The 25,865-nt window shown below is 39.6% G+C and overlaps 1 protein-coding gene across 5 annotated transcripts in view; it reads right to left on the bottom strand.

Moving 5' to 3' along the window:
* GDAP2 (ganglioside induced differentiation associated protein 2) overlaps positions 1–25,865 on the bottom strand; it is a 94,364-nt gene that overhangs the window by 47,538 nt on the left and 20,961 nt on the right. For all 5 annotated transcript variants that reach the window (XR_009597241.1, XM_027973604.3, XM_060401767.1 and 2 more), the window contains exons 4-8: positions 25,117–25,270; positions 24,621–24,709; positions 15,278–15,354; positions 11,702–11,861; positions 10,115–10,271 (exon numbers count right to left, since the gene is read on the bottom strand). Coding sequence is in view for 4 of the 5 variants with exons in the window: in XM_027973604.3 (XP_027829405.1) it covers positions 10,115–10,271; positions 11,702–11,861; positions 15,278–15,354; positions 24,621–24,709; positions 25,117–25,270 (637 nt within the window). In the remaining variant the exon portion in view is untranslated. The remainder of the gene's footprint in view (positions 1–10,114; positions 10,272–11,701; positions 11,862–15,277; positions 15,355–24,620; positions 24,710–25,116; positions 25,271–25,865) is intronic.

The raw sequence follows: 25,865 nt of genomic DNA on the forward strand, positions 1-25,865 counted from the left end.
ACAAACATGCAACAGGAATTCAGTAAATAATCTGTTCATTTCTATACTCTGTGTATTCATTGCCTCATTTTTCAAAGACTTATTGCAAAAATGCAATGCCTGCATCATAGTAGGGATTCAAATCTTTGTTGAATGAAATAATAAACATAAGTATTATTCAGGGTATTTTGGAGCCCTGAGAAGAGTAAAAGGCCCTTGGATTCAGAGTTTAAGGCTGAACATACGAGACAGACATATTACAAAGACAACTAACACTGTAATAATACAGTATGAGACAAGCAATCTAGCAGACATCGAAATGCTCTATCAATCAAGTATGTCTCTAAGAGGGGGACTGTGGGAGTAGGGGTCTGGGGCAGAGTGACGAGTGGGTGGAAGCAAGTTCCAGAACTGTGGTAGAACTGCTTCCCGCTTCATACCACAAAGATCAGCACAAGGCTTTTTCCCCACTCACTGCACTATTTGTGTCCATTCTGCTAGACCTCGAGATAGGGACTATGTCTTCATTGTCTCTATATTTCTGGGAAGTCTCTAGGGTAGTTCCTGATACTCAGTCACTATGTATTCAATGAACTCTAAAGAAAAAAAAAATTTTAAATGGGAACTCAGACGCACAGAATAGAACTAATCACCTTGCTTCAAAACACTCTCATCACTGGTACATGCATGGTTCTCTTTTAAAAAGTAGTTATCTAGTTAGTTATTTTTAATGATGTCATAAGCAGTCCAAAATCTACCCCAAACAAAAGTTAGCACCATCACAAACCTCCATCTAATCACCATGGTCCAATTCTAGCTTCTGCCTCTCCTCACTCATCATCTGGAATCTCAGGTTCCTCATTTTCTAGTTTTCCTTTTTATATAATTTTAATTTCTCTACACATATTCCTAAAAAGCTTTTTTGGCTATTTTTAACTATTCTAAACAGACAAAAGCTTATCACAAAATTTTAGGGGTCTAGTTTTTGGTCTTACTGCTAAAATTCATCTCTATTGTTGGGTATCAATGTTGTTCATTCTCTTTGACTATTACCTATAATGTACTTACACTATATGAAAACAGTAGTTTTCATCCACTCTCCTACTGACAGGGACTCGAGCTATTCCCAGGTTTCTGCCACTGTGAACATGCTACAATCAACTTATTTCACATATCTCCTGGTATATGTATGTTTGATTTCTCCTGGGGACACTCCTAGGTATGGAAATGGAACATACAGGGTATGTTTGGTTTCAAGGTCTAAACTGTTTTCCACATTTTTCACCGGTTTATGCTTCTGCAAGCAATGAACAGGAGGTTCTAAGAATCCATGTCCTCTTCAATACTTGATCTGAGCAAATATTTTAATTGTCAATCAACTGGGTTTAAAATCATATTTCATTTCCCTGGTTGTTTATGATGCTGAGATCCTGTTCATATTTCCTGGCTTTTTCTTTTTCTGTGAGATGCCTGTTCATACTGTTTGTCCATTTATCTATTGGGTTGCTTGTTCTTTTCTCACTTATTTGTAGGAGTTCTTTATATATTTTTGATCTAATCATTTGTATTAGATCAAAAATACAAAGGTTCGTGACACTGTACAGGAGACAGGGTAAGACCATTCCATGGAGAAGAAATGCAAAAAAGCAAGATGGCTGTTTGAGGATAGCTGTGAAAAGAAGAGAAGCAAAAAGCAAAGGAGAAAAGGAAAGATATAAGGATCTGAATGCAGAGTTCCAAAGAATAGCAAGGAGAGATAAGAAAGCCTTCCTCAGCGATCAATGCAAAGAAATAGAGGAAAACAACAGAATGGGAAAGACCAGAGATCTCTTCAAAAAATTAGAGATACCAAGGGAACTTTTTATGCAAAGATGGGCACAATTATAGACAGAAATGGTATGGACCTAACAGAAGCAGAAGATATTAAGAAGAGGTGACAAGAATACACGGAAGAATTGTACAAAAAAGAATCTTCACAACCCAGATAATCACGATGGTGTGATCACTCACCTAGAGCCAGACATCCTGGAATGTGAAGCCAAGTGGGCCTTAAAAAGCATCACTATGAACAAAGCTAGTGGAGGTGATGAAATTCCAGTTGAGCTATTTCAAATCCTGAAAGATGATGCTGTGAAAGTGCTGCACTCAATATGCCAACAAATTTGGAAAACTCAGCAGTGGCCACAGGACTGGAAAAGGTCAATTTTCATTCCAATCCCAAAGAAAGGCAATGCCAAAGAATGCTCAATCTACCACACAATTGCACTCAGCTCACATGCTAGTAAAGTAATGCTCAAAATTCTCCAAGCCAGGCTTCAGCAATATGTGAATCGTGAACTTCCAGTTGTTCAAGCTGGTTTTAGAAAAGGCAGAGGAACCAGAGATCAAATTGCCAATATCCGCTGGATCATCAAAAGAGCTAGAGAGTTCCAGAAAAACATCTATTTCTGCTTTACTGACTATGCCAAAGCCTTTGACTGTGTGGATCACATTAAACTGTGGAAAATTCTGAGAGAGATGGGAATACCAGACCACCTGACCTGCCTCTTAAGAAACCTATATGCAGGTCAGGAAGCAACAGTTAGAACTGGACATGGAACAACAGACTGGTTCCAAATAGGAAAAGGAGTCCATCAAGGCTGTATATTGTCACCCTGCTTATTTAACTTCTATGAAGAGTACATCATGAGAAACGCTGGGCTGGAAGAAACACAAGCTGGAATCAAGATTGCTGGGAGAAATATCAATAACCTCAGATATGCAGATGACACCACCCTTATGGCAGAAAGTGAAGAGGAACTAAAAAGGCTCTTGATGAAAGTGAAGTGGAGAGTGAAAAAGTTGGCTTAAAGCTCAACATTCAGAAAATGAAGATCATGGCATCCAGTCCCATTACTTCATGGGAGATAGATGGGGAAACAGTGTCAGACTTTAATTTTTGGGCTCCAGAATCACTGCAGATGGGATTGCAGCCACGAAATTAAAAGACGCTTACTCCTTGGAAGGAAAGTTATGACCAACCTAGATAGCATATTCAAAAGCAGAGACATTACTTCGCCAACAAAGGTCAGTCTAGTCAAAGCTATGGTTTTTCCAATGGTCATGTATGGATGTGAGAGTTGGACTGTGAGGAAAGCTGAGCACTGAAGAATTGATGCTTTTGAACTGTGGTGTTGGAGAAGACTCTTGAGAGTCCCTTGGACTGCAAGGAGATCCAACCAGTGCATTCTAAAGGAGATCAGTCCTGGGTGTTCTTTGGAAGGACTGATGCTGAAGCTGAAACTCCAATAGTTTGGCCACCTCATGCAAAGAGGTGACTCACTGGAAAAGACCCTGATGCTTGCAGGGATTGGGGGCAGGAGGAGAAGGGGACGACAGAGGATGAGATGGCTGGATGACATCACTGACTCGATGAACATGAGTTTGAGTAAACTCCAGGAGTTGGTGATGGACAGGGAAGCCTGGTGTGCTGTGTGATTCATGGGGTCGCAAAGAGTTGGACACGACTGAGCGACTGAACTGAACTGACTGAGCTGAATCATTTGCCAGTTGTGTGTATTGTGAATACTCATATTCTGCAATTTGCCTTTCACTTACTTTAAGCTTAATTGCCCCACTTTCTGTAGTTCTTATCTTTAATATAGTCAAGATTAATTTCTTTTGAAGTCAGTGCTTTTTATATTTTGTTTAAGAAATCTGTTTTTTCTTATTGGTATGAGGAATACTAACCTATCACTCCTTCCATGAATTTTAAGTTTTTAAAAATTTAAGTCTTTAACCCATCTAAAATTAATTTTAGCCCATAATATGAAGTGAAATAATGTAAACTCAAAAATGTTTTCAACCTCATCTGTGATAAACAACTTGAAATCCTAGGATAGGCAAATCTTTATGAACATGATTATGGAAGAAGGTTATAGCTTACATCAGATTCTTAAAGGCTTTATGATTTAAAAAAGGTTCAGAATCACTGCTGAGACCCTAGCAACTATTATTGTTTCTAAGAACCCTGAGATGAATTCCGATGCAACAACTTACAACTGCCATCTTCATCTGGTTTCTTCTTCATTCTCACTGTCCCCTCTGTTCTATAGATTGTGTATATTTGCTTTGATTATCTCTGTTTCCCCCACCTATTCAAAGAATATTTTAAACTTTCCGTTCTATTTTTGAAAACTGCACCTCACTTTTTGCTAGTTTCCATTTTATTTCAATGAAGACATGGAACCTTTCATCCTAATCCAACAATCAAAACAAAAGCTAAAAATCAAATAAGAAAAAACACCCCAACCTCAAAAGCTTATTATTTTGATAGGTAAAATTTAATCACTGGTTAACAGTCACACAAAATACATCACAATGGCAGCAAAAGTACCTACTACTGTGCTCTCCAGGCAGATACACTGAGTAGATGGTTTCTCAATAGACTACAGTCAGCTAAGGTTGGATGTTGCCCTCACAAAGCAAACACAAGCCTGTTTCTTCTAGTTAATAAATTACCATCCAACTGCACAACCAAGAGTTGAATAATGAAGACAATTCAAGCTAAATTACTCTTAAAAGTCTACTAACTAACCTACTTATTGGTATACAACCAACAGCCCAGGGAAAATTTTCACTTTGAAATTAACACAAGCTTTCCCTGACCTCATGCAGCTGTCCCACATTGGACTTAGTTAAAACTCTTGTTATATATACTCTTAATGCATCCTGTAATTTAAATACATTTTCATATATTAATGGGCTTTCTCGGTAGCTCAGCTGATAAAGAATCCTCCTGCAATGCAGGAGGCCCCGGTTTGACTCCTGGGTTGGGAAGATCCCCTGGGGAAGGGAATAGGCTACCCACTCCAGTATTCTTGAGCTTCCCTGGTGGCTCAGACAATAAAGAATCCACCTGCAATGTGGGAGACGTGGGTTTGGTCCCTGGGTTGGGAAGATCCCCTGAATAACAGCTACCCACTCCAGTATTCTTGTCTGGAGAATTCCATGGACAAGGGAGCCTGGCAGGCTACAGTCCACGGAGTTGCAAAGAGTCGGACATGATTCATGCAGCTGTCCCACACTGGACTTGGTTAAAATCCTTGTTGTATATACTCTTATTGCATCCTACAATTTAAATACATCTTTATACAGTAATTAGTTTAACATTTTTTTTTTTCTCTGCAAGACCTTAAGCTCAATGAGGCCTGGGGCTAGATCTGCCCTGCATGTCACTTTGTTATGTTTCTAGCTTGGCACAACAGTAAGGGTTCAATAAATATCTAATAATGAATGAGATAAAGTTTTTACTATGAGAAATGACATAAGAGTTACAGGCAACTGGATCTTAAGCCAATCAAAGAAAAAAGAAAAAGAAAAAAGTACTTGAAAAACAATTTAAGAGTTTTAAAAGCTGGATCTTTGTAAAAGAATATCTGGATTTCTTGCTAATTTTTGTAAGGAAGCCAACTCCTATCTTATGATACACCCAGATTAGTGTCACAATTGGATGGAAGTCCTGAAAATAATAATCAAGAATTAGGCAACTTATCTGATTATTTTAAATGTTACAGTGGAATTATTACACAGCGACAAGCCGATGCTACAAAAGGAATGCGCTAACCCTCTAACCTATCCATGCGACCATTAGTTTTGTTACTGAAGCAAGAACTGAAGGCTTTCAAAAAGATATTCCTAACTAAAGGCTGCCCTTTGTTTCTTGGTTCAGGCTTTAAAAACCAGAGGTGGTGCTCTTCACCAAGCCTGTAGGTTATTACGTGTAAACTAGATGTCCACAACAACCAGAACCCATACATAGCACACCCTGATGTGTTAAGGCAGGGTGGCTCGCTCATGAATTTCTAAAGGGACTACCTTCTTTGCCTGTCTATTTCAGTTCTAGAATAGTACCCTGAACAGATTAAATATCCAATGTTTCCTGAACTGAACAGAAACTGTCAACTCTGAGACTAATTTGAATCTCAAGATCATCACTTTCTGCCAACAAGGGCAATGCTTTACAGGCTGCATTCACAGTCCTTTGTAACCTACCCCTTTGCTAAGAACCCCTTTCCAGAAAGCATGGGCTCAGTGAATACAGATTTAGTTTAATAATACTGGCTTGAACAAGTCATTAGTAAGTGAAACAAACCTCCTCACTAAAAAGAGAAACACAAGACAGGTAAGTATCCAGTCCAGACACAAACAAATGCCAGTTTATCTGCATTACCCACAGAGAAATGAAAAAGGTGTGTGTGTGTGTGTCTGTTTGAGAGAGAGAGAGACAGGGAGACAGGAAGAGAAACTAGGGTAATTGATCTGAGAAAGGTGATAACAATGTAATTCTCTGCACATGCATACAGAATGTGTCTGGTCCTTTCCCAGCTTCTCTGAATCGGGTCTTTGTAGATGGCTGGAGATGGTAGCAGAGAAGGGAGATAAGCTTCAGTGTAGCTCATCCTCAATTAGTTGTAACTATGGTCAGTTCACTCTTGGTGGTCAATTTACCCTTCTATAAGTTAAAGGGGCCAGACCAGATCAGGCACAAAATAGTCTAAGAAATCATTTAAGAAACCTTAGAAGGATGGACCCTGAGCTCTCCCCACAGAGGTTCTGATTCAAGAAGTTTGGTGTGGGGCCTATGAAATTTTAGAAAGTACCCCTGGTTGATTCTAATGCTATACTACATTTCAGAAAACCACATCAGGTAATTACCAAAACTCCTTTCAACTATAAAGTACTGCTAGGAGACCCAGACCAGTGGTTCTCAAAGTGTGGTCCACAGTCTGAAAACTATCTTCATAATAAAACCAAAACATCTTTTTTTTTTTTTTTACTGTGTTGACATCTGCACGGATGGTACAAAAGAAACTGCTGCGTTAGCATGAATCCAGGTGGAAGCCCCAGATCATAGCAGTCATTGTGTTCTTAACTGTCAAAAGACTCAGGGGGAAAAAAAAGCCAGTTTCATTTAAGAATGTCTTTTATGAGGAAGAAAAATTATTAATTTTATTACATCAACCCTTGGGAATACATCTTTTTAATATTAATGTGTCACAAAACGGGCAGAACACACAAAGCATTTCTGCAGACTGAAGCCTAAGGCTGTCCTGAAGTAAAGAACTAAGTGTCTGACCTGCTAACTGAACTAGTTGCTTTTTTTCATGAAACACCGTTTTTCTTCAACTAATGACTGGCAACAAAGGTCCGTCTAGTCAAGGCTATGGTTTTTCCAGTGGTCATGTATGGATGTGAGAGTTGGACTGTGAAGAAAGCTGAGTGCCGAAGAATTGATGCTTTTGAACTGTGGTGTTGGAGAAGGCTCTTGAGAGTCCCTTGGACTGCAAGGAGATGCAACCAGTCTATTCTGAAGGAGATCAACCCTGGGATTTCTTTGGAGGGAATGATGCTAAAGCTGAAACTCCAGTACTTTGGCCACCTCATGGAAAGAGATGACTCATTGGAAAAGACTCTGATGCTGGGAGGGATTGGGGGCAGGAGGAGAAGGGGGGACGACAGAGGATGAGATGGCTGGATGGCATCACTGACTAGATGGACGTGAGTCTGAGTGAACTCTGGGAGTTGGTGATGGACAGGGAGGCCTGGTGTGCTGCGATTCATGGGGTCGCAAAGAGTCGGACACGACTGAGCGACTGAACTGAACTGAATGACTGGCAAACTGTGATTATTCACTATGAGTATTTGGCAGATATTTTCTCAAAAATGAATAAAGTGACCCTGTCATATCGAGCAAAACAACCAACAGTATTTGTTACCAGTGATAAAACTTGAACTTTTATATATATATATATATTAAAAATGTTGGCAAATTTGTATCCATTACCAGAAGGTAACCACTCCTAACATTTGAGGACTTTTCTGATGAGAGCAGTGATGATACCAACAAATACAGTATTTTGATATTGTGTAATGTAATGTGTCAATATTTGGAACAACTGATTAATTCAGTGAGTCAATACTTTCCAAAAGGCCAAAGCACCATGTTATAAATTCATGCTATAAACTCCTATTACAAAATCTACTCAAAGTGCAGGATAAAACAACACATTCTAATATAACAATACAAAAATTCATAGATATAGTCTGAGATTCCATATTACAACTAAACATTATTAAAGTACCATTTATTGAGTTATGGTATAATATCAAAGAATATCCCTACTTTAAAAGGCTAGTAAAATACTTTTTCCAATTATGTATCTAGTGAGGTCAGATTTTCTTCATATACTTCACACAAAACAACGTATTGCAACAGTCTGAATGCTGATATTAGAATCCAGCTGTTTTCTATTAAATCAAACATTAAAATATTTGCAAAAATGTAAAATGATGCATTTCTTACTAACTTAAAAAACAGATATTTTTTTTCATAAAAACATAATGGGTTATTACTCAAATGAATTAACAAATAATTCTGTTATCATTTAGTTGCTAAGTTCTGCTGACTCTTTGAGACCCCATGGACTGCAGCCTGCTAGGTTCCTCTCTGTCTATGGGATTTCCGAGGCAAGAATACTGGAGTGGGTTGCCATTTCCTTCTCCAAAGGATCTTCTTGACCTAGGGACTGAACCCACATCTCCTGCATTGGCAGGTGGATTCTTTATCACTGAGCAACTAGGGAAGGCCGAACAAGTAATTTATCATATAATAAATATCAATGGGTACAAGCTGTAAAGATAAAAGCTCTTTGGGGTCCTCAATAATTTTTAAGCATGCAAAGCAGACCTGAGACCAAACAGTTTGAGAACGACAGCTCTAGTCCAAACAAAGGTATCCAAATCTAGCAGTGCATGAATCATAATATGAAAGTTTCAAAACATATATAAAGGCCAAAGTCTCAGACATGTGAGGCAGAGCCCAGTCACTGTATTTAAAGAAAAATGTTTGCCAGATGATTCTTACGCATGGTCAAGTTCAGAAACCACTGAAGCTATCATTTGATGGTGCGTGACTTTGGAAAAGCTGTTTACTGATGCCCTCTAGTGGTTAATTTGCTTTTCTTTATGAAAATAATAAAGGGAAGAGCAGGAACTCAGGAAAAACAAAATTCTAATTCTGTCAGGGACTCGGAGATTATCTAGTACAACTTCCACTTTATATATGCAGACTGACGACCGTACATCATTACAGTATAGTGTAATAAATGCTAGGCTATGCTTTGGTTGGTTAAGCATAGGGTGTAAAGAAAAAAGTATATGGGGGAGACAGACTTCTGTTCCATCTATTCCAACTTATCTCCAGGGAGCTAAGTTTCTGGAAGCGATCAAGTCTGAGCTGAAACCTGGAGAATGAATTGAAGGACAAGAGTAATCTGGTCAAAAGGGGTGGCAAGTACCCAAGCTCAAGGTATATAATAGGTCAAAATTTGCTCAGTATTAAAGAGAACAGCAGCGGCCAATTTTAAGAGCTTGTTAGAATTACCAGGTACTGTGCTAAGTCCATTACACTATCTTATTTAACACTCACAACAACCTTAAGAGATGTTATCCTCTCAATCAACCCTAAAAGATAGTGGATATTAACCAATTATGGTTTATGATTTTTCCTTTCCTTTAAAATTTTTTGAAAAGCAGCTAGTTTTCCAAGGATAATCTGTTAGTACTTGGACAAACTTACCAGAAATAACAAAGCTGCTTTTCTTTATGTTTCAAAATGGGTTTATTCAGAATTGTTTTAGAAAACACCTAAAAAAAAAATGGAACGACTTTACAAAGTCCTTCGGATAAATCAGGGGGAAATAAAGCTCTTTAACCATTAATGAGATAACCATAGACTATGCTTTAATTACAAATATAGTAATGTTATGTAAAAACTTGGTAATTCGGCTTCCCCTTTTCCCTACTTTCTGCTGTTAGAATATAATCTAATTTTATAGAGGTACTACAACTGCAATAGAACGTGTAGAAGCTCTGAAATCAGAGGTGCGTCTGAATACTGCCTTCATCACAACATATTAACTGTGACAAATTAACTTTGAATTTCTGCATCTACTAAGTGGGGACAGTATCTTCCTTACTGGATTGTCAAGAAGAATAAATGAGACCACATTATATGTAGACCATTTAGTAGAGGTAGCCCCTATCTTGTTTCTCTAGTCCTTATGTGTCTGTCTGTCCAAAGGGTTTGTCTTACTTTCTCTGATGCTGCTTTTGTAGAGCTGCCTCTGATAACTGCCCTTGAAGGATCAGTCTTCTTTGCTTGTCAATGTCTCCTTCCATTCGGGCAAAAGCATGAGAGCCAATGAAAGAGAGATCAACTCCCAAGCCTTCATCCTCTTCTTCCTGGTTATCTGTAATAAAACAGCTATCAATAGCATATGGCTATTTATCCATATGATCATTATATGTTTTGCTAGCAGACAATCCTTTGGGAATGGATCACCTCTTAATGTGTTCCCCACTGCCTCACCAGATCTTTTTTTTTGTGGGAGGGGTGGGCGGAAACCAAGACAAAACAGTTTTTTTTTTTTAAGAAAGAAAAGCAAACAAACAGAATCCCTGGACCATGGCAGGCGTCCCAAGGCAATGCCACCATCTAAGCTGTTCAGGTGGGACTTCTTCACATTTGTACCACTGTTCCTCAAAGGGTGATAGGCAAGATTTTCAGAGTTTGCTTTTATTTAAAAATACCACTAAATGAATCTTTTTCAATCCCTCAAGCTGATTTTACATCTCCTTTAACAGATTCAATGTTCTACCTGAAAATATTTATGAAAACTACAGCCTATGAGGTAACAAGGTTTTTTGAGATACAGGTGGAAGTCAAGCAGTGTTTGAGGATGGTGGAGAGGGAACCTTGCGGCTAATGACCACCCAGCACTGCCACCTCAGCTGGTTTTGCTCTTCACTGCCTGCTGACACATAAAATGCATTTTGTGCATTTAAGAAAAATGGTATTCTATCGTGGCAGTCACAATTCGGAGGATTTCTGAATGACGCTGGGCATACTTCAAGCCTGTACTCTACTGGAGGCTCCCTAAAGTACTCCTCCAGCAAAGCTTGGTTACCAGACATTTTTTGATGCTAAACCTGTTATTATTCCTTCCATTTGATTTAAATCTGTATACTGGTAACAAAAAAGAGATGAATAGCCTTCAATAGATTTTAACTTGATGCTCATTTAAAAGTGTTCACAGTAGAAATCTCAGAGTAATCAATCCTTAAATTGCTTAATTTTGAGATCGGACCCCAGCAATGAAGCTTGTGAGGCATGTCTCCAACTATGATCTTGAACATACATCCATGAAGATCAGTGAAAGCTGTCACACAGAACAGCTCAGAAGGGCTCCCATCCTGCCCTGCTCTACTATCATGTCAATCTACATTGGCATGCAACCTAAAGAAGCAAAACATATGGTTACAGCATTCTTGTTTTAGGGATGGCTTTCAGAGGACATAGTTGAATCTGCTGAAAATTTTAACGATAATATACTGTTTCCTCAGCAGTGTCCTGTGTGAAACCATAAACTTCACAAGGGTACCAATGTTGTCATACTCACCTCTGAATCTCTACTGCCTAACACAGACTTCACATCATATATACAATTTAAAGAGCAAATCTTAACAAGAGTAAGTCTCTAAAAACACTTATGTTGGTTTTGATCTTAGTGTCACACTAAAAGCTTCCTAAAGAACAGGCTGAACTTGCTACGTCTTTGGTGGCTGATGTTTATCAGAGCCTCTGCTTCCTGAAGAGGGAAGTTAAGAAAAGGAAACTCACCCTCTGGGGCGCCAGGTTTTTCACTTATTCTAATCTGCCGTTCAGGTACCACAGGCTCCCCTTCTGCGTTGCCAATATCTGCAGGTAGGTATGGCAACGAACGGCTCTCCTCCTTCAGTGACCTTGGGAAGTACAGAGGTAGCAGCTTTTGGTAAGTAGCCTGTGTAAGAAAAGCCAAACGTTCTGTGAAAAACACCGGAGTGATGAAACAGGCATCAGCAGCGCTCACGCCACTCCACAGACTGTGAAGACAGCCTCCGTCACGAATGAAGACCGCACCACGCCTAAGCTCAGACTGGATGCTGCCTGGGCCCCTCAGTCAGTTTCTGTGTCAAAGACCAGGATTCGTTAGTCACTCAAGAAGACCCATGAGTCCTGATCCTGACAGCTCCAGGTCACTGAACCTGGAATGGATATGTCGTGTGACCCCCATCCCCAACCCCTTCTTCACCTCACTAATGATATTTGTCTTTCAAGATTCAGCTCAGACACCGACGCTACTTCCTTAATCCTCAGTGTGCCATCAGGGTCCATGTGACCTAGATTTAATTTTTGACAGTTTTGTTTTTAAACCGTTCTCTCTGAAAAGATTGCTATTTCCTGACTTTTATTCTTTCTTAGAGGTTTCCCAAACAACAAAGAGATATCTTACTTTAAAAAAATTAGAATAAAATTCACTGTATCTTATAATTTCCATATAGGTTGGTCCACTGGACTCATTCTAAATCCACGATATATTATGGATACTTAGTGCTCTTATTTTTCCTCAGTCTTGAGGCATTTTGCTTTTTTTCATCATCCTAGAGTCATTTTATCGTTTCTTATCAATTACCACCAACTCTAACAAACTAAAACAGAATACTAAGAAACCGAAAGAATGATGGAACTGCCTAGAAGGACAGTGAAATCACTGAAGAAATCATTATCCGTCAGTCTCTTTACTGTGTCACCCACGACACTGCATAATCTTTCATGCATATGAATGTATATATGAGGCATATAGGCTCAGCTGGTAAAGAATCTGCCTGCAATACGGGAGACCTGGGTTCAATACCTGGGTTGGGAAGATCCCCTGGAGAAGGGAAAGGCTACCCACTCTAGTACTCTGGCCTGGAGAATTCCACGGACTGTGTAGTGTATGGGGTCCCAAAGAGTCGGACATGATTGAGCGCCTTTGACTTTCATTTCATGAGGCATATAAGAAGACTGGATTGTAAGTCAATTAAAAAAAATTGTACCTCAATTTAAAAAAATAATCAAAAAAAAAAAAGAAGATTGGAGACACCACCTTTGTAGCCTTTTAAAAAATCAAAATACAATTCACATGTCATAAAATTCACATTTTAAAGTATACGATTCACTGGGCTTTAGTATATTCATGAAGTTGTGGAATCATCACAATTAATTATAGAACATTTCATCATCTCAAAGAGGAAATCTAAATTCATTAGCTAGGTCATTCTCCATCCCTTCCTCCCCCAGCCCCTGGCAATCACTAACCTTTCTGTTGTATGGCTTTGCCTATTTCAGAATACGCATTCTATTAAAATGGAATACGGTATGCGGTGTTTTGAGTCCAGTTTCTTTCATGCGGCACACGTTTCTAAGGTTCACCCATGCGACAGGATATGCCATCACTCCATACTTTTTAATAGGCTAGTGACATCCCACTGTTTGTGTATACCACACCCACCTATCCATTAATGACATTTAGGTCGTTTTCACCTTTTGGTTACCATGAATATTGCTGATATGAATATTTGTGTGCAAGTTTTTGTGTAGACATATGTTTCCAATGGGCTTCCCTGGTGGCTCAGACAGTAAACACTGCCTGCAATGTGGGGAGACACAGGTTCAATCCTTGGGTGGGGAAGATCCCCTGGAGAAGGAAATGGTGAACCACTCCTGTATTCTTGCCTGTGAATTCCCATGGACAGCAGAGCCTGGCGGGTGAAAGTCCATTGGGTCGCAAAGATTTGGACATGACTGAGCAACTAATACTTATGTTTTCAATTTTATTCTGCATGTACCTAAGAGTAGAATCAGTGTTTAACTTTCCGAGGAACGGCCAGATTGTCATTTTGCCACTCCTAGCCTCACATTTTAGAGAAGAAAATGGCAACCCATTCTAGTACTCTTGCCTGGAAAATCCCATGGATGGAGGAGCCTGGTAGGCTACAGTCCATGGGGTTGTCAAGAGTCCAACACGACTGAGTGACCCCACTTTCACTTTTCACTTTCATGCACTGGAGAAGGAAATGGCAACCCACTCGTGTTCTTGCCTGGAGAATCCCAGTGACGGAGGAGCCTGGTGGGCTGCCGTCTATGGGGTTGCACAAACTCGGACACGACAGAAGCGACTTAGCAGCAGCAGCCTCACATTTTACGCAACACACTACACTCTTTCTGCTATTTCTTACATGTATGCTGGTACTTACGCTTGTATGACTACCATGATTTGCCCTTCCTCTGGAAAATCATAGCTATCTTTTACAATGATTTCAACTCACATATCACTTCCTACAGGAAGTATTTCCTAACCCCACGCCAGACTGGAGCTGTGTGCCCCTATCCTTCCCATGCTTCCACTAGAGCACTTATCACAACTATCATAACTTATCTGACTTTTCTGTCCCCACCAACAGACAGTGGGTTCCTTGGGGATAACGACTGTGACTCATTCTGGTGTAGTCCCAGAACCCAGTGGAGTAAACCTGATGTATGCCAGACATTCAATAAAAGGTCACTGAGAGAATGAATGAATAGGTAAACCAGGTAAAACAGGAAGAGACACAGCAAACATGGTACATGTGTCTGTCTTCAGCAAAGTCAAGATGGTTTATATCTCATATATGTACCTATATATACTCTGAATAGATATTTCACATGTACTAATTCATTAATTACAAAACTCCTGTGATATAAGTACTGTCAGTATTCATAGTTTATCCAAGCACAGAGAGGTTAAATAATTTGCCCAAGGACACAAAATTCAGAAATAATACAAGCTGAATGGGACAGAGAACACTACAGCTGAACAAAGCTTAAGAAGATTTTAAAAAGAGCTTATTTCCTAAAATGGCTCTAAATTAAGTTGAAATATAATAAACCTCACCACATACAATGAAACATAAACCTCATAACTGACGCAATACTCGCCACTAGGCTAAGCTGTCACCTGTTTCCAGGTCAGGTGGATACCACGGTTTTTCCAGCAGAGGTTGTTTTCCAGCTCTGTTGCCCAAGGGCCCAGTGCTTAGGTCATAAGGTAATGCCTTGAGATGTCTTGAGAGCTAACATATGAGTAAATGAGAGCAGCCCCGCCTTGTAAGGTTTCACTATGTGATAACCATTTACCAGTGAAGAATATGAACAAAATGCTTCTTCTTGACTTGCTTTTAGTCTCTAATATAGTCTTTCATGGCAATGATGGTAAGCCCCACTGCCAAACATATGTACAGATAATGAGGATGTGCCTGCTGGCAATTCAGTTAACAGATAACAAAGACACAAAGGCAAACACAAGTAAAAATAATGCAAGATAATTAAAACAATGCAAGATAATTAGCAAAATACCTCTTCTAGTTCAGAGACAGCAAATACTACTTTTTCAAGAGTCTCTCCATGAATTTCGAGGAATCTCCTTACAGTGCCTAAAGAAAATAACAGAAAGATTATTAATAAATAATAATAAATGAGAAATTGCTTATATGTGAAGAAAAATCAGTCCAAGTTTTATTTTTGTAATGGATCACTCCTCCCTTCGTTCAGGCCTGTACTCAATGACACCTTATCAGTAAGGCCTGCCCAGGCCACCCTATCTAACAACTCCTCCTTGATTTTGCTTTCCTCCACAGATACTATTTTAGACGCTTTGTGACGCTTCCTGTTTATTGGATATCCGCCCCCTCTGTCCCCGTCCCATCCTTTAGAAGGAAAGCTCCACACAACAGCAACAGTTTTATCTACTGCTTTATTGCCAGTAAACAGTGGCTGGCCATAGAAGATGTTGACTCCAGACAATTCTCCCTTATCCAGTATATTTCTTCTGTTCTCTGGGGCTTCTCTCTCTGACCAGAATGGTCTAGCAAAAGTGCCTTTCCATTCATCTGTTACAGTATTAGATGCCCTACTCAGCCCTTTCATTGTTGCTGTTCAGTCGCTCAAACATGTCTGACTCTCTTTTGAGACCCCATGGACTGCAGCACGCCAGGCTTCCCTGTCCATCACCATCTCCTAGAGCTTGCTCAAACTCATGTCCATCGAGTCAGTGATGTTATCTAACCATCTCATCCTCTGCTGCCCCCTTCTCCTTTGCCTTCAGTCTTTCCCTGCATCAGGGTCTTTTCTAAAGAGTTGGCTCTTCGCATCAGGTGGTCCTCTCAATATTCTATCAAACCAAAACTGAATCATTTTTTTCCTTCATTTCTATCCTATTCCTTCTCTAAACTTGTTAATAATGAGACCGAGTTGCCTTTTCTCAGTCCTTAACTTACCAGCGATTTCTTTCTACATGCTCACATCCCAACTTTTAAATATGTTGTCCTCTCCAGGTTCTGTCCTCCACATTTTTTGTTTTCTTTATATATATATATATATATTCTCTTGAGCTCACTTAATTTGATGGTTAGATAGTACTCCAAATGCTGATGGCTCCCAAATTTTTATATTGTTTTCTTTTTTAAATTGGAGCATAGTTGCTTTATACGGTTATGTCAGTTTCTGCTGTACAGTAAACTGAATCCGTCATATGTATATACAAATCCCTTCTTTTGTTGGTTTCCTTCTCATTTAGGTTACCACAGAGCACTGAGTACAGTGTTATACAGTAGGTTCTCATTAGTTATCTATTTCATACATCAGTTCAGTTCAGTCGCTCAGTCGTGTCCGACTCTTTGCGACACCATGAACTGCAGCATACCAGGTCTCCCTGTCCATCACCAACTCCTGGAGTTCACCCAAACACATGTCCATTGAGTCAATGATGCCATCCAGCCATCTCATCCTCTGTCATCCCGTTCTCCTCCTGCCTTCAATCTTTCCCAGCATCAGGGTCTTTTCCAGTGAGAGAGCTCTTGCATCAGGTGGCCAAATTATTGGAGTTTCAGCCTCAACATCAGTCCTTCCAATGAACACCCAGGATTGGTCTCCTTTAGGATGGACTGGTTGGATCTTCTTGCAGTCCTAGGGACTCTCAAGAGTCTTCTCCAACACCACAGTTCAAAGGCATCAATTCTTCGGCACTCAGCTTTCTTCACAGTCCAACTCTCAAATCCATACATGACCACTGGAAAAACCATAGCCTTGACTAGACGGACCTTTGTTGACAAAGTAATGTCTCTGCTTTTCAATATGCTGTCTAGGTTGGTCATAACTTTCCTTCCAAGGAGTAAGCATCTTTTAATTTCATGGCGGCAATCGCCATCTGCAGTGATTTTGGAGCCCAGAAAAATAGTCTGACACTGTTTCCACCGTTTCCCCATCTATCTGCCATGAAGTGATGGGACCAGATGCCATGATCTTCGTTTTTTGAATGTTGAGCTTTAAGCTAACTTTTTCACTCTCCTCTTTCACTTTCATCAAGAGGCTCTGTAGTTCTTCTTCACTTTCTGCCATAAGGGTGGTGTCATCTGCATATCTGAAGTTATTGATATTTCTCCCAGCAATCGTGATTCCAGCTTGTCCTTCCTCTAGCTCAGCGTTTCTCATGATGTACTCTGCATAGAAGTTGAATAAACAGGGTGACAATATACAGCCTTGACGTACTCCTTTTCCTATTTGGAACCAGTCTGTTGTTCCATGTCCTGTTCTAACTGTTGCCTCCTGACCTGTATACAGGTTTCTCAAGAGGCAGGTCAGGTGGTCTGGTATTCCCATCTCTTGAAGAATTTTCTACAGTTTATTGTGATCCACACAGTCAAAGGCTTTGGCATAATCAATAAAGCAGAAATAGATGCTTTTCTGGAACTCTCTTGCTGTCTCGTGATCCAGCGGATGTTAGCAATTTGATCTCTGGTTCCTCTGCCTTTTCTAAAACCAGCTTGAACAACTGGAAGTTCACGCTTCACATATTGCTAAAGCCTGGCTTGGAGAATTTTGAGCATTACTTTACTAGCATGTGAGATGAATGCAATTGTGTGGTAGATTGAGCATTCTTTGGCATTGCCTTTCTTTGGAATTGGAATGAAAACTGACCTTTTCCAGTCCTGTGGCCACTGCTGAGTTCTCCAAATTTGTTGGCATATTGAGTGCAGCACTTTCACCACATCATCTTTCAGGATTTGAAATAGCTTAACTGGAATTCCATCACCTCCACTAGCTTTGTTCGTAGTGATGCTTTCTAAGGCCCACTTGACTTCACATTCCAGGATGTCCGGCTCTAGGTGAGTGATCACACCATTGTGATTATCTGGGTCGTGAAGATCTTTTTGTACAGTTCTTCTGTGCATTCTTGCCACCTCTTCTTAATATCTTCTGCTTCTGTTAGGTCCATACCATTTCTGTCCTTTATTGAGCCCATCTTTGCATGAAATGTTCCCTTGGTATCTCTGATTTTCTTGAAGAGATCTCTAGTCTTTCCCATTCTATTGTTTTCCTCTATTTCTTTGCACTGATCGCTGAGGAAGGCTTTCTTACCTCTTCTTGCTATTCTTTGGAACTCTGTATTCAAATAGGAATATCTTTCCTTTTCTCCTTTGCTTTTTACTTCCTGTCTTTTCACAGCTATTTGTAAGGCCTCCTCAGACAGCCATTTTGCTTTTCTGCATTTCTTTTTCTTGGGGATGGTCTTGATTCCTGTCTCCTGTACAATGCCACAAAGCTCCATCCATAGTTCATCAGGCACTCTGTCTATCAGATCTAGTCCCTTAAATCTATTTCTCACTCCCACTGTATAATCATTAAAGATTTGATTTAGGTCATACCTGAATGGTCTAGTGGTTTTCCCTACTTTCTTCAATTTCAGTCTGAATTTGGCAATAAGGAGTTCATGATCCAAGCCACAGTCATCTCCCAGTCTTGTTTTTGCTGACTGTATAGAGCTTCTCCATCTATGGCTGCACAGAATATAATCAATCTGATTTCGGTGTCGACCATCTGGTGATGTCCATGTGTAGAGTCTTCTCTTGTGTTGTTGGAAGAGGGTGTTTGCTATGACTAGTGCATTCTCTTGGCAGAACTATTAGCCTTTGCCCTGCTTCATACATAGTGGTGTATATATGTCAATACCAATTTCCCAGTTCATCCCTTTATATCCCCCCACCACCACTATTTCCTCCTTGGTATCCATGTTTGTTCTCTATACTCTGTTTAATGAACTAAAAAACCCTGAAATCCCTACTCCCCACCAAGACCTCCAACTCAACATGTCCAAACCTGGTCATAACAGGTCCAGAGCTGACTTCCACTTCTCCCCACACTGCTGCTCCCTAACTGCACTCCTCATTTCAGTCATACAGCAACATCCAGCCCTTCACGTAAGCTAGCATCCTGAATTTTTCTGACCCTTCCTTCACCCTGTACTCTCAGTGGGTTGCCATGCACTTTATATTCTATTGCTAGTATTTCTAACAGCCATTCCTGCTCTCTTCCAGTTGCTCCCAGGCTCTCAATGCTTACAAAAACTTTGGCAACAAGCTCTCAACTGCTTTCTTGTTTCTCTTTTCCAAGCCTACATATTCACTGTGGCCCCTAAGTTATCTTATGTTACCCACCTTGCTAAATATTATTGATGGCTCCACAGCCATCAATAGGTTAAGGTCCAAAGGCCCCAGCATGGCTCTCCACACCGACCACTAACCACCCTCCCACCTCCACCCCTTAGTTCTATTCCCAACTGTAGCATATGCTTCAGCCACTGGCTTCTTTGCTGGACTCAGAATATGCCACTTGCTGTGATGTTCCCCTACCTCTGCGTTCATGGTCACCTTTGACTAGAATACCCTTTATCCACCATGACCCTCTCTTAGTGAATGCCTGCTCATTTCTCACTACCAGTCAAAGACCATCTCCTCTGTAGATAACACCATGCTTCCTTATGTTACCCCTATAATTGTCTGAACAGCCCTCCTTGTGTGAACTTCTCACAGCAGTTTATAGCTAGACTGTGAGCTTTCTGAACGTCAAGGAAACTTAACATTAATATTACTAAGGCCTACCATGCCTTAGGAATATGGCAAGCAACCATTCAAAAATAACTAATAACTGAATGAACATTTTATGGCTCCGGTTATTGATGTAGTACAGCCTGCCTTGTTCACTAATGTACCTCGAGAACCTAACAGAAAAGACCCATTTGTTGAAGGACTGAACAAAGCTTCCTAATTCTCTATCAGGTGACAAATTTCTCATCTCTCCCTCTGTTCTGCTTTAATAATTAAAAACAAATAAAAAAAAGAATTTCTTCCATCCTATTCACTTTGACACCAAATTTTAAAGTTTACACACAATAGTTTCCCAGCATAAAACTGTGAGATTTCCTTTGAAAGACAAAATACAACACTCACTAGTAACCAAATTGAATTCTTTCAACAGCAGAGTTCATTCGGAAAAGTAATTCTGCAAAAAGGAGAAAAAAAAAAAAAAAGAATGCTATCATGGCTACATGGTTTTAGTACTCTACACCCAATCAGAATGCCATGTGCCTAACTTCTAGTAAAAACTGTTCAACGGGAGACCCCGGTTCCATTCCTGGGTCAGGAAGATCCGCTAGAGAAGGGATAGGCTACCTACTCCAGCATTCTTGGGATTCCCTTGTAGCTCAGCAGGTAAAGAATCTGCCTGAAATATGGGTGGACCTGGGTTCGATCCCTGGGTTGGGAAGATCCCCTGGAGAAGGGAAAGGCTACCTATTCAAGTATTCTGGCTGGAGAATTCCATATACTATATAGTTTACGGGGTTGCAAAGAGTCGGACACCACTGAGCGACTTGCACTTTTACCATTCACAATGGGTGAGAATGACATGTAGGACATTAAAATTTCCAACCTGGGAACACAGTAAAGACAACATCACTGCCTTTTTTTCCTCACCATTGTATTCTCTACCACACAGCACAGCTTAGAACACAGTAGTTACTCAGACTTCTGTTGAATGAGTAAATAACCTGATAAATTTACCTAAACACAGATGGTTCTTTAAGGTTTCTTCTGGAGAAAAACTAAACTGCACATGAACTAAGGAAAAATAAAAAGATAAAGAGCCTTGGTACAACTACCAAGAAGATATTACTTAGAGACTTCAGATAAAATAACTTTCAATGATAGTTTAATAAGTGAGACAGCTTTTAGAACTAAGGACTTAAGAGTCACATCCTTAGATTTGTTTTTGGCCCATATATGCTATAAAAGCCTAAAGGCCATTTATTTCCCAGATACTCAGAAAGCATATGGGCAAAGGCACAGTTGGGTTTGTGTGTGTATATATATTTTTTAATGAAATGGTATAGTTTTGCTAGTAGATTTAAGGTGTAATAAGTCAAGTAGGTCTTCTAAAATACAAGTTAACCTGCTTATCTGAAAGCTTTACATTTCCTTTGTGCTAATTAAATTTCTGGAAATTGTTTCACCAAAGTCCCTTATGCCTATTCTTTATCTTTATCTGCTATTTCTACAATTACTGTTCAAAGCTGACTCCTTTATGGTACTGTATCAAGTAACTTTCCTGGGGGCCACAGAGCTAGAATTAGATTAGTAGAACTGGGACCAAAAACCAGTAGTCTTAAGTCGTTTTTCAGAGACTTTTCTACAAAATAATGGTGCCTCTCTTTAAATTCTAATCCATATGATTATTTCACTAAAAAATGGAGACACAAAAGGCCTAACTCAAGCTATGAGATACGGGGCACAGGTTAAGTGAAACCAGAGACAGTTGAAAGCTGCTAAAAGCCTTGCCAGGAAGAAATATATAGAGGCAGGAACTTTGCTTTGGTATGGGATCACTCAGAATACATGCAGGCTAGCCATAACATAGTAGTTTCCCACCAAAGCAGTCCTAACTCAAGCATAATGAATTATGTAGTATAATACACAGGTTACTAGACTTGGGAGTCAGAAGGCCTGGCTATATGTTCCAAGTCCACATAACTTTAAGAACATGATAAATTTCTGAGCCTCTTTATTCGTAAAACAGATACTACGCTATTTAAAGCTCAGGGTTGATGGAAGAAATAAAATGGAATTTCTTTATCTGCCGGGAGCCAGCATGAGGAATTCCACCCGTGACAAGGTCATGCGGCAAGAGCTCTGATGGCAAGGCTAATCAGACCTCAGGTTTGCCCCCTGGAATTTCCTGAGCATCCACCCCCCCAAAAAATAAGAATCTGCCTGCTTTTCCACTCTTCTAATATTCTCTGGAAAAAGTCAACTCAGGGCTTTAGTCTTCTGCATTTGAAAGGGATGTTTCAGTTAACCGCCTCTGATTGCTCTCTAGCTTGCCTAACAGGTTCCCCAGACCTCTTACAGCTTGTGAATTGCTTACAGCCCACCCCCCCACCCCCCAACCGTGAGAGGCACAAAGCTTGAAAGCATCTTAAGATACAGAGCCTTTTCTAAAGAGTTAAAAATTATATTGGTAGAGGGTTTTCACTGTTGACTCAATGACTGCTGCCAGGCCTCCATATTCTTTATCTTTTAGGCACCTGGAAGGATGTTACTCAATGTAAGCAGGATGTAGAAAAAGATACATAGTAGTTTTGATGTTAGCAACACTAGACTTTTGAGTTAATTGCTTCTCTTTTGCTGTAAATCACTGTACTCCCTCTATTTGCTATAAGTTGCTGTATCTTTGCTGTGTAAGAATGTAACTTTATTTAGTGCTTTCTGAGAGTGGCACCAGACCTTGGGAAGACCAACACAAATAAGTCTTCTGGTTGACAAACCCTTATCAGAAAAAAGGCTGTAAAATGTTAATTGGCCCTTTTGGCTGGAAGATGATGTAAATTACCTAAGACTTGTGTATACAATTAGGTATGCAGAGAGAAAAGCCTGGTTTTGATAAGAGTCTGGACTGCTAATGCTGCATAACTTTGTGTTACCCATTGATCTCCATGTCTTATCAAAAGTATAAAAGGCCGTCTGAACAATAGAGGACGGAGTCAGTCGCTGGACTGGTTTCCCCCGTGTCTCTCTCTCTCCTTTTTCCCTTTTCCCTCCCTCTGCTCTTTACTTTAATTTCAGGCTGAATTTCCATCTGGGGTGCGGAGGCTCGCCAGGTCTACTTACTTGCCCTGGCTGTTAAGACCCGGCAGGCAAGGCACCCTTAGATATTCAAGCAAGCACCAGTGGCCCAACGTAGATGGCGCAAATTCCTTGTCTGGAATTTTATTGGTCTTCCGCATAAACCAAGCTATTCAGCCCTCTTCCTCCACTTAATTCTCCTACTACACTATTTCTTCCTAATCTAATCTTATATTTCTTATATCAATCAGTAAATAAGTTTTTCTCACGCCAACGCCATCCACCCTTCGAATTCCCTGGATCCACCGGGGCTGGACCCCGGCATTTATCCCTTTTTAAGATACGTATTTCTTCGGCAAGGACCATTTGTAAAGTACAAGAAATACACAGGTGATAAGAAAAGATCTCTGCTCCTCAAGAAGGTTAATGTAAGTATAATGTATATAAGCTGTAACTATAAAATATATAAATTTACTATAAAATCCTTGCATAAGAATAATTCTAGTTTTCAAAATAACTAATCATTAAATACATTTAAGATTGAATATGTGCTCACTCTAAATTCTAGACATATAACCTGGTAATAGCAATAATAATTTCATACATTCACACACTTTTGTAATTTTTTGGTGAATATAAGACTTCTAGCTTCCCATCTTTAAATTCCAGAAATAGAAAGGGGTTGGAAAATGATCTTGTATAGTATCCTTCCCAAATAAAATGATCATTTAGCCTCGGCATGAACATTCTAAATGACAAAAAATACACTTAAAATACAGCGAATTTCTATTGCAGATAAGTCCATCTCAGGTGGGACCAAATCTTCCTTGTCACTTGGTCTTAGACCTATCTTGTAAAGTTGAACGTCTTACCTACAATCTTACAAGGATGTGTGAACTTCCTGAAAAAGCATGTAAATGTCCTATGTATGTACATTCCTCTGGGAAAGGGTCCACAGCTTTCTTTCATCAGGTGCTCACTGTAGTTTATGACGACTTCCCAAAAGGTTAAGAACTACTGCTCTAAAAATGTCACATAGAATAAGTCCACATGAGACTCCTTGAGATATCTGGGTACCATGCATGCTAAGAGCATGCTCTTCTTTAGGAGAAATAGCACTAATGTTTCAAACTGTTTGCCCTCCAATTTGTCAGTCTCAGGAGATAGGACATGGAGAACCATATACAAAACTCGAGATGTGGTCTGAACCTGTATAAGACAGTAAGATCAGGGACTCCCTAGAGTATCATATTTTCACATAACATATACGACATTCTGACTCATAAAGATTGAGTCTAGTCTTTTAAAAACCTAAATGCAGGGTTTTATATTTAAATAGCACATGTGAAAGCTACTGTTTAAACTGCAAAGTGCTCTATCAATCTGATATTATAAAATCTGTTTGGACATCGTTGTTCCAATCTGCTAAGATTATTCTGAATTATGATTTGAATACCAAATGTGTCTCAGCTTGGTATCATTTTTCAAATTTAATAGGTAACTTTTCTAAGCCTTTATTCAAATGGATTAAAACGTCAAACCTAGAAAGTAAACTGAGAGCTCTGCAACCTGTCAATACAAACTTCCCTCCAGGGTGCCATGATCAGTTAATCAACAAACCTTCTTTAGCTATAACTGTTTAGTGATAAAAAGCTTTTCTTTTTAAATTCAATTTATGTACAGCATCCCCAATCCTACTTAGGAAATGTTCTGCTAATTTATACAGTTTCTCCAACATTACTTACGAAGAGCTATGTGTGTTGCATCCTCTAAAGGGTAACCCCGTTTTGCAGAGTTGATGACACAGAATCCAACAGAAGACATAGACTGCTCTCTGCAATCAAACAGAAAACACAAAAATTATACTACAAACCTTCAGAATAACTAAGTAGAAAATGCAGCTTTATTTCTCCTTCCCTGTCCCTTCAACAAATCTGCCATAGGTAACCCAACTGCACTATGTAATAATTATATTAATATATAACTTAACCGCACCATTTGGAGGAAATACATTCTGAGTAAAATGGGAACTAAGTGAAATGGGAACAGGTTAAATTCTCAAGTTGCCTAAATCCATTCCTTTCATTCTGTCGAGTTTGAGAAGATGATGAATTCTGCTTTCAGCGTCCTCCTAAATTGTCTAAATTCCTCAAAATTTGACTTTCAAAGCTAGATTTCATTTGAAAACAGGGCCTTTAACAATATATGGCATGCTATATCTAGGAATTGAGTTAGGCGTACTTTGCCAGCTGGAGTACGTTCCTGTAGCAGCTGTACAGGGAACTCTCAGCGGCAGTGCGATAGCGGCTCTTGTATTTAGGTCCCACCGTATGAATGATGAACCGGGCAGCTAGATTAAATCCTTTGGTTAATTTTGCTTCACCGGTCCGGCAACCTGGGAATAATGGAGAATATGTAAGTCATGGAGTTGTTAGGAAAAACAACAAGAACAACAACGAACCAACGGAACAATGCATGGAACAGAGAAAGCATTAAGAACTTTGAGAAATTTCAGTTAAAAATATGGACTGAACACAAACATCTCTAATCACCAAATGACAGTAAAGCAATACAATAGGTATAAAAACAGAGACAAAGAGGGTGGGAGAGAACATGAAGCCGAAAAAAACACCATCAAAAGTTTGGAAGGAATAAAGTCAGTGGACTAGAAGCAACTGATTAAGCAAAGCAGAGAAACCTAACTGCTTGCAGAAATAGGATGACCAGTATGAAGCAAACCGGTGTGCTTGGCAAGGTAGTGTTGGAGGGAAGACAGACTGGTCTGATTCAAATTCTGAATCTACCATGTTCCTGCCATGACACTTTGGACAAAGGTTTGGCCTCCAATTTCCTATATAAGAGAGACACTAGTAGTACTTACTTCACAGGATTAAATGAGTTATTAATATACACAAAGTGAATTCAGAAATCAGCTATTAATATTATTATCGTTGTTATTACTGAAGAACACTAAAAAGGCTCAGGAATTG

This window comes from Ovis aries, chromosome 1, assembly GCF_016772045.2.
Source record: "Ovis aries strain OAR_USU_Benz2616 breed Rambouillet chromosome 1, ARS-UI_Ramb_v3.0, whole genome shotgun sequence".
In the NCBI taxonomy this organism is placed as follows: domain Eukaryota; kingdom Metazoa; phylum Chordata; class Mammalia; order Artiodactyla; family Bovidae; genus Ovis; species Ovis aries.